The following is a 9,176-nucleotide window of genomic DNA, read 5'->3' as shown; positions in this document are numbered from 1 at the left end:
AGTCCCCCAAGGGTGAAAGGTCAGACGAAGTTGTTCAGGAAGGGATGTGCAAAGGTCCTGAGGCCTAAGGAGCCAGGCAAATTCCCTCTGGAATGGGTTGGAGGCCGCGGTGGTGGCAGCTTTATAGGGCAGGCTGGGGGGGTACAATGGGGCCTGGCAGGAGGGGGTGGAGGGCTCTGTCTGGGCCACTGGGGATGCCAGGCCTCCCAGCTGGCTCAGACAGAGGCTAATATTGCCCATCCTGGGACCTCCTGGGAATGGAGATGGCAGAAGGCCCAGGTGCAGGGAGAGCAAAGCTGGGTTTTCACACCAGGGAAAGCGCCTCAGGGCAGAGAGGCAGCCCCACTGAGAGTCTTGACAGAAAATGAAACCAGCTGTTGTTTGCAACATTTTGACAGGAAGCAGGACCCAGTGGGGCTGGTGTGAGGTGAGGGCAGTGGAGAGGGAGCAGGCTGGCCTGTCCCTGGCTGGTTTGGGGGGTGCCACTCTGGCTGTGTGTGGGATGCTGGCGGGGGTGAAGGCAGCTCTTCTGTGTGGCAGGGACTGAAGAGTCACCATCCTGCTGACACTGATCAAAGGGGGAGGCTTGGTGGGACAGGCAGGGGGTGCGTGAAGACTTCGGGGTGACCGGGAGAGTGTTTTCTGACCCATCGGGTCATGTCCACTGTGTGCTCAGCCTCCACCCCATGAGAGCAGGCATGGGTCGGCACGGACCTCGATGTGGACAGTGCCCTGACTGGTAGGCAGGACTTCACTTTGCACTTTGAGGGGCTCTTGCCCCTCAGCAGTGCCAGGGCCCCAGGCAGAGAGCAAGTTATGCCCTCAAAGGGGCCCGAGAGGCCACCTGCCTTGGGAGAATCTGAGTGAAGAGATCTTGCTCAGAGGGACATGCATACTGCTGTGGGGGCCTCCTGAACACCTGTGCCCTGCTCACCTCTGCCCCCACCTGTTCTCCCAGGTGCAGGGGGCATCACTTTACAGTGCAGATGTGGTCCCCTTGCTCCCAGGGCTCCGTTTGCTCTTTGCTGCAGCCTGCAAAGCCCTGAGTCTCTGGCACTGCCAGCCCACAGCCTTGCCCTGTACCTGGCCCCTTGCTCTTGGAGTCTCAGCTACACAGGCCTCCCTCCAGGGCCAGGAAGGCACCATGTCCCTCACCTAGATCATGCCCTCACCTGGAGCACCCCTCACCTGGAGCACCCCTCATCTGGAGCATCCCCTCACTTGGAGTACCTTCACCCCTCAACTGGAGCACCCCTTGTCTTGATGCCTAGGCATGGAGGAGTCTCCCCAGTCCAGGCAGCTGGGGCTTTCCAGCTCTGGAGCATGAGGGGGTGAGGATCTGAGACCTTGGAAGGCTATGAGAGAGGGAGCCACTGTCACATCAGGGAATGGGGCTTCTTAACAAGGAGGTCACCCTCATGGCTCCGGAGGCCTGGGGCAGTGGCTCTGAAACTCCCTGAAGCTCCTCACAGGTCCTCAGGCCTTTCCTTGGGAGTTCTGGGGTGATATGTGTGCCCTGGAACCACATGCCTGGGCCCAAGTCTTCCCTCTGTGGATGGGGCCTCAGACAAGTAGTTCCCCGCCTGGAAAATGAGTCTGGGGTCCAAGGGGTTGCCCTGAAGATCCTAGTGCAGCACAGGTGGTGAGAGCCCTGTGCTCCCTAGTGATTAGGCCGGCTCTGAAGCTGTGGGGCCACATGGACACTGGGCCCCTCACTGCTTCTGCTCCCCACCCAGAGGCAGGAGCCCCGAGAGTGCCTGGGGAGGGGACCATGTGGGGTGGGAAGGCCACAAGTGTGTTTGACAGTCCTCACCACCGAAGCCAGATGGGCGCCCACAGAAGTGAGAACCTCACAGCGTGGGGTGGCCCTGGCAGCTGTGGGTGGCGGGCGGTGGGCAGCAGGCCTCTCTGCTGCTTCCAGCTTCTGCTCCCTGCCTTCCCTCCTCCCAGGACGCAGGCCCGACTCACCAGGGGCAGGGGGGTGGAGCAGCCGGGGCTGAGGATGACTCAGGGCCCAGCTGTCACCATGGCAACCCTGTTGCCTAGCAATGTTGGTCTCCCAGTAACGTCTCCTAGCAATGGGATATTTTCCCGGGCCCTGGCTGGAGCCTGGCAGTTATTTTTAGCTCAGCTGCAAATCAATCTGCAGCTGCGTTTTTGGCTCCTAGAGAAGATGCAAGGTGTATGTGGGGCGGGGAGGGGGGTGGATTTCTCATCAAGGGAGGCAACTTGTCATGTGTTCCAAGGTACAGGCTCATAGGTGGGCAAGGCCAGATTCCACCTGGGAGTGAAGGTGGGGTGGGTGTGCAGGTGAAGCGGAACCAGCTCAGGCTACCCGGAAGAGTTGGCAGATATGACTGTCTCCCTGATGGGGTCTCTGGGAGGGCTGGTCACTCCAGCACCCTAGGGCTCCCTAGGTCAGGCTGGTCAGGAGCATTCCAGGCCAGCGTTCATGGTGGGCACCACTGGAGCGTGTCACTTGATGGCGGCTTCCTGGCACCCCCTGGCTCTCAGTTGTGGGAAATGTTCCCGTTGTCCCCTGCTCCCAGCCCCTCCAAGGGGTGCAAGCACCCTGCCCTGGGCCAACTAGAGCACACATTCAAGAGGTCCTGGCTGCAGGGGTCTGGGCGGCCACAGGCTCAGCTTGGGGCAAGGCTGATCTGGCCTCTGCTTAGCCCCCATCTCTCCCTCTCCCCCGCTTCTGCTGAAATGGGAGCCCAAGTGGGAGGTCTTGGGCAATTGGGAGAACTTGACCCTTTTGGGCTTTCTCACCATTTCCTCAGGAGCTAGGCTCATTGTCCCCTCGAAGCCAAGTTCTACCTCCCACTGGCCAGCTTCCTGTCCCTGGTTGGCCCTAAGCTCCATCCAGACCTGGGGCACTCTTCCCATCCCTCCACCCCCATTGCCTCTGTCTGGGCTTTGTGTTGCTCTCACAGGCCCTGGCCAGCCCAGCACCCCCTCGGTCACGTGTGCTCCTCACCTGTGCCCCCTACCCTGTGGGGTTGCCTCCCCTGCTGGAGGGGCAGGGCTCACCTGGACTGCTCCTTGTCCCAGCATCTGCTCCAGTCCTCTGCCAGGACTTGGGTTTTGAGTGGGAATGCAGAGAGGCCCATTTTGGAGGGTCAGGGCACTGAAGGGTCTGGAGCTGGGGGCACATGAAGGAGCCTCCAAACCGAGCACAGATGTTGGGGGAGTTACCTGAGATTTGGGGTATCATTCATCGATCCATGCACTCACTCTTCAGGTATTTACTGAGCATGTCTGCTCCTGCACCCACAGCAAGCAAGGCCAGGCGTGGCCTTCTGGGTGCCCTGTCTTGTGGGTGGCAGACCTCTGATGGCTTATGACATTGGGTGCTTCAGGGAAGCACACACAGGGCGTGGGGCCAGGAGCTGTGAGGAGAGGCAGCCTCTGTGGTCTTCTGTGGATGACAGCATCACCACTGGGCCCCTTGAAGAATCAGCTGGGGCAGAAGGCAGGGGAAGCCTGGTGTTGAGGGGGCCAGCTCAGTCCTTTCCAGACTAGGTCACCTTTAGGAACCCCTCCAAGGCACCCACGGACACTAGCCCATTTTCCGGGGGAGGAGGAGGGTGGGGAGCCAGGGGCCCCAGACTGGTGGGAGGTGGGTCTGAGGCTGACTCCTCACACTGCCACCAGAGGGCGCCTGGAGCCCACTGTCCGCCTCCCAGGCCTATGCAAGGGCAGTCAGGGCCCCAGTGACCCGCCAGAAGTGGACCCACTGTCTCAGCAAGGGCAGCTGACTGGGGTGCCCGCTCCCTTCCTTCTAGTGGAGCCTCATTTGCCTTCAATGTGCCCAGCACCAGGCCCTGTGTACCCCTTTTTAAATTTGTAACTGGGTAAAATACACACAAAACCATCTTAACCATGTCTAAGTGTGCAGGAGTGTCAAGTACAGTCGCACTGTTGTGCAGCCGTCACCACCATCCCCAGAACGTTTTCATCCTCCCAAACTGAAGACTCTGTCCCCATTAAACACCAACTCCCCATCCCCCTGCCCCTGGCAACCTTCATTCTACTTTTTCTCTATGAATTTGGCTATTTTAGGTACTTCAAATGAATAGACTCATATTTGTCCTTCTGTGATTGGCTTATTTCACTGAACATAATGTCTTCTAGGTTCATCCATGTTGTAGCATGTGGCAGAATTTCCTTCCTTTTTAACCAGAATAATATTCCACGGTATGGATAGACCCCATTTTGTCTACCCATCATCTGTCAATGGATACTTGGCTTGTGTCCACCTTTGGGCTATCATGATTGATAGCTGGGTCCCACCCCACCTTGCCCAGGGCGAGGGGCCAGCTGAGCCCTGAGGATGCCTTGCCCCTCTTTGGCCCTGAAGGGCCCTGGAGCCAGGGGAGGGGGCAGTGGTATGCTCAGTCTGGCAGCGGCTCCAATGCCCCCCTTCCCCTTGGCACCATCTGCCTTCATCTGTCAGCCTGCACTTCTGGCCCAGGGCAGCAGGAGGGCTGGGGTTGGGGGGACAGTGGGGTAAAGACTTCACACCCGGGCTTCCCTGGTGGCACAGTGGTTAAGAATCCGCCTGCCGATGCAGGAGACATGGGTTTGAGCCCTGGTCAGGGAAGATCCCACGTGCCACGGAGCAACTAAGCCTGTGCGCCACAACTACTGAGCCTGCACTCTAGAGCCCACGAGCCACAACAACTGAACCCGTGTGCCACAACAACTGAAGCCCACTTGCCTAGAGCCTGTGCTCTGCAACAAGAGAAGCCCGCGCACCACAATGAAGAGTAGCTCCCGCTCGCCGCAACTAGAGAAAGCCGGCGCACGGCAACAAAGACCCAATACAGCCAAAAAAAAACACTTCACACCCACAGGCGGCAGAGAGTCTATGTCAGCTAAAGCTTTCAGTGATCCCAAGGGTTCCAGTGTGAGGTTGGAGTCCTGGGTTTGTGCCTAAGGGCTCCGTAATCTGACGCCACGGTTTCACCAGGCTCTTGGGTCCCATCCACCGGGTCCACACCTCAGGGCCTTGGCCAAGGCTGTCTGCTCCTCCCTGTTGTCTGGCATTCTCTCCAGTCCCTACCTGACAACCTACTACCCACCCGGTCCCTGGTCTACACATTGGCATTGGGGACGGAGTTTCCTCTATGAGAGTGGGCCCTGTTTCAGCTTGTCCCGACCTACTAGGGGCCTGATTCTGGGGCTCAGGGCTGTCCTTGCTCCTGCTTTTCCACGGTGCCTGCAGCCCCAGTGCCTGGACCCTCATCGCTGGGTTACAGCGTGGCCTGTGGGAAGTCACCAGGGCCAGGTTAGGGAGAGATGGGGGATGGAAGCCTAGGTACCAGTCTTGGAGAGAGCCACCCAGATGAACTCCCCTCCCCCAGAGGTTCCAGTGGGCACTACCTCCACCCCGGCCAAGGGCTTGGAGGACAGTGGCCGGGCTTGGAGGACAGTGGCCCAACCAGGACGGCAAGCAAGGCGAGGCTGGAGGCGGGGGTGTGGGGGGGAAGTAGGGGGGTACCTCGAGGAGGTGACATGGAACACGTCCGGCCGTTGAGCCCCCTCCCCAGCGCCTCCTGGGCCACGGGCTGGTCCGCCCACCCCCGAGAGCGCCGTTGCAATTGGTGGAAAGTTCGGGCACCGCGGCGCAATTGGCCGCTCGGCCCGCCCACTGCCTCCCAGCAGCTTCCAGGCTCCCGGCCGGGTGGGCGGCCGGCAGGCGCGGGCGGTGGGGGCTGCGCGGGGCCGGGGCCAACGCCCCGGCTGCTCCCGCCGCGCCCCCGCGCGTCGCCGCGCGCCATGCCGCCCCCGGCGCTGCTCTGCGCCCTTTGCTTCGGCCTCTTGGCCACGGCAGCCCGCGCCGGCTACTCGGAGGACCGCTGCAGCTGGAGGGGCAGGTACGAGCCCCACTGGACCCCCGCGCGGGCCAACCCTCTGGGACTCTGCGCGCCCCTTAGGAGGGGGCTGGAAGATGTATCGCCAGCCCTTTGGGAGGGGGGCGCTCCCATCCGGCACCGAATCCTTGCCCTCCCCGCCCCCCGCCGAGTCCCAGAACGCTGGGCCTCAGTTTCCTTCTCCACAAAGTGGACGCAGCTGTTGATGGCTGCGGGGAGAGGGTGCAGGGGAAGCGGGCTGGCCGGGTATGGACGCCGGCCGCCCGCCTCAGCACCGCCCGTCCGGTCCGCAGCGGCCTGACCCAGGAGCCCGGCAGCGTGGGACAGCTCGCCCTGGCCTGTGCGGAGGGCGGGATCGAGTGGCTGTACCCGGCCGGGGCGCTGCGCCTCACCCTGGGCGGCTCCGACCCCGGCGCGCGGCCCGGCATCGCCTGCCTGCGGCCGGCGCGGCCCTTCGCAGGCGCCCAAGTCTTCGCGGAGCGGGCGGGCGGCGTGCTGGAGCTGCTGCTGGCCGAGGGCCCAGGCCCGGCCGGGGGCCGATGCGTGCGCTGGGGTCCCCGCGAGCGCCGGGCCCTCTTCCTGCAGGCCACCCCGCATCCCGACATCAGCCGTCGCGTGGCCTCCTTCCGTTTCGAACTGCGGGAGGACGGGAGTCCAGAGCTGCCTCCGCAGGCCCACGGCCTCAGTGCAGATGGTGAGTGCAGGTCTCGGTGGGGACCGGCGGGAGTCGTGGAGTCGCTCCCTGGCCTCGCTGGGTGGGAACCTGCCTGTCCTCCCCACTGTATAGAGGGAGAAACCGAGGCAGCCTGTCAAAGGCACACAGCTAGTGAGTAGCAGCGCCAGGACAGGTGTGGCGGGGAGGGGCAATCCCTCACCGTGCGGGTTAGGGAAATTGCTGACAGAGGGCAGAATCCCGGAAGGGGAGGCCGGGCGGGGCAACCCGGGCCCCTGGTCCCTGAAGGGTTGGGGGAGGGGATTACGGCCAAAGCTGTCTAGGGCTCCCTGGCCCAGCGGTGACCTCCCTCCCCTCCCCCAGCCCAGTACAACAGAAGTCCACTGTGAGCCCGGTCACCATGGAGATGCAGCCCCGCCTCCCGGCAGGGCACCAGGCCCGGCTTTTTGCTCTCTTGGAGCTTGGAGCCTAACTTCACAGGGGATGGGGGTCTCTGCTCCGTCTCCTGACCCTCGAATCCGCCATAACCTCCTGCCACGTGGGCTGGGCCGGTGACTTTGGGCCCCAGGAAGCAGCTCTGGGAGACCAAGGGGTTACCGCCTGCTGGTGCTGCCTGTGAGATGGGTGTGCGAGAGCATGTGCCTCGTGCACCCAGACCCTTGAGCTCCAGCTCGGTGGGTTTTTGTTCCTGCATGCTGGGCACAGCCCCCAGGCCCGTGTCTGTGCGTGTGTGTGATGCATACACGAGCCTGCAGTGTCACCCCAAGTACAGGGTGTCTTCAGGGTGTGTACACATGATCCCTGAGAACCCCAGTTGCCATCAGGCCCTGATGGGGGGTCTGGTAGCTTGCCCTCTCTATCCTGTGTCCAGCTGGGGGAGGGCTCGGGTAGTCCTGGAGAGGGCAGGGCCGCCACTCATGACCTCCCCTGCATGCCAGCTGCCTGCAGACCCTGCAGTGATGCCGAGCTCCTCTTGGCCGTGTGCACCAGCGACTTTGGTGAGTGTCCCCGCTGTGGGGTGAGCCAGGGGCCTGCCTTCCCCTGAATGCCACTGGCCAACATGTGTCCCCACAGTGATCCATGGAACCATCCACGGGGTTGCCCACGACACAGAGCTGCAGGAGTCTGTTATCACCGTGGCCGCCGCCCGTGTCCTCCGCCAGACATTGCCGCTGTTCCGGGTGGGGGGCCCTGGGGGCCAGGCGCAGGCCTCCATTCACACCCCACTGCACTGTGGTGTCCACCCTGGCCCTGGAACCTTCCTCTTCATGGGCTGGAGCCGCTTCGGTGAGGCCTGGCTGGGCTGTGCACCCCGCTTCCAAGAATTCAGCCGTGCCTACACGGCTGCCCATGCTGACCACCTCCATCCCTGTGAGGTGGTGCTGGACTGAGGGGCCTGGGAGCAGGGTGCTGGGGAGGGGCGGGTAGGAGGGTGGGGGGGTGGCCTCCAGAGGGCATCACAGTACCAACTGCTTCCGAGGTAATAGCAATAACCAATAAGAATGCTGCTTGCATTAGCCAATGTGCATCGGGTGCTCGTGCCTGAGCCCAGCCCTGGGCCTGCCTCACTTCACTTTATTCTCCCACAGCCCCCAGCACTGCCCAGTTCCCACTTCACAGAGCCAGAGACTGAGGCTCTGGGGCAGTGGTGCCATATCTAAGGCCACCCAGCCCACACCCTGGAGAGGGGCTGCTGCTGGGTAGGGGCATGCAGGGACTCCCCACTCACGTCACCTTCAGCTCTGCTGCCCCCAATGCCAGGTGATTCCACTGCTCAGAGTGGGAGTGAAAAAGTGGCCATAACACCCGAGGTCTGAGGCGGGTGGAGGCCCTTGTAGGGGGAGGCAGGCGACACCACTCCCAACCTGAGGGAAGGGGCTGCAATCTGGCGGGCCACCGACTTCCCCTCATGGTTCGCTACAAGCTCAGCAGAGTCATCCTGGCCCCACTCTGCCCCTGGGGAAGAATGGGCCCCTCTGTCCACAGGCCTCTGCAACGTGCCCAGCATCCTGACGGCTGTGGGGTCTCTTCTGCAGGGTCGTGCTTGTTGCCCATTTCTAGTGGGCGGGGGCACACAATGGGGTCTCTAAGGACCGTTTCCCGCCACTGGCCTCATTGTCGCTGCCCCCGCCTTCCTCTCCAGCCTCAGCCACATAAAGGGCCAGTGTGGTCTGGACAAAGCTGACGGCCCTGAGGCTGAAAGGCCCCAGGATGGGGGTGCACGTGGGACTACTGAACCCAGAGGGAGCTGACTCTGCTGACCCAGCCCCACAGCTCCTGGGAGAGAGGGGCCACAGCTCAGGTCTGGTGGGGTGCCTGGGCTGAGCCCCAGAAACAACTTCCCATCTCTGCCTGGCAGCCCTCGCTGGAGAAGGGGCCCTGCCATCCTGCAGGCAGGAACTGAGGCTGGGAGAGGAACAAGGATACACAGGGCCACTTCTGCCAGATTCGGCCGATATAGGTGCCTCATGTTGCCACACCCTCTGTGGACACTGCATCACTCCAGTGGCTGCCCTGGAGTTTCCGTGGGGCGGCCTGTCTAAGGCTACACTCGTGTCAGGTACACACTCCTTTCACTTGGACAGGCCACTTGCTGTGGGGACTGGTGAGAATTGTGGTGGGAG

General features: G+C 62.4%; 1 protein-coding gene across 2 annotated transcripts; it reads left to right on the top strand.

Annotated features, from left to right (window-relative positions):
• Nucleotides 1–5,304: 5,304 nt before the first annotated feature.
• On the top strand, nucleotides 5,305–8,060 carry METRN (meteorin, glial cell differentiation regulator). Of its 2 annotated transcripts, none has more exons than XM_024123731.1 (4): nucleotides 5,305–5,882; nucleotides 6,173–6,583; nucleotides 7,501–7,550; nucleotides 7,627–7,943. In XM_024123731.1, the coding sequence occupies exons 1-4, from the start codon at nucleotides 5,305–5,307 to the stop codon at nucleotides 7,941–7,943; spliced, it is 1,356 nt and encodes a 451-aa protein (XP_023979499.1). The 2 variants fall into 2 exon arrangements, with proteins under 2 accessions (XP_023979499.1, XP_023979500.1); XM_024123732.1 differs by having other exon boundaries at nucleotides 5,774–5,882; nucleotides 6,173–6,573; nucleotides 7,491–7,550; nucleotides 7,627–8,060.
• The last annotated feature ends 1,116 nt before the right edge of the window (nucleotides 8,061–9,176 follow it).

This window comes from Physeter macrocephalus, unplaced genomic scaffold (assembly GCF_002837175.3).
Source record: "Physeter macrocephalus isolate SW-GA unplaced genomic scaffold, ASM283717v5 random_105, whole genome shotgun sequence".
In the NCBI taxonomy this organism is placed as follows: domain Eukaryota; kingdom Metazoa; phylum Chordata; class Mammalia; order Artiodactyla; family Physeteridae; genus Physeter; species Physeter macrocephalus.
Note: the sequence above shows the minus strand (reverse complement) of the source record. Positions and strands in the feature narration are given on the sequence as shown.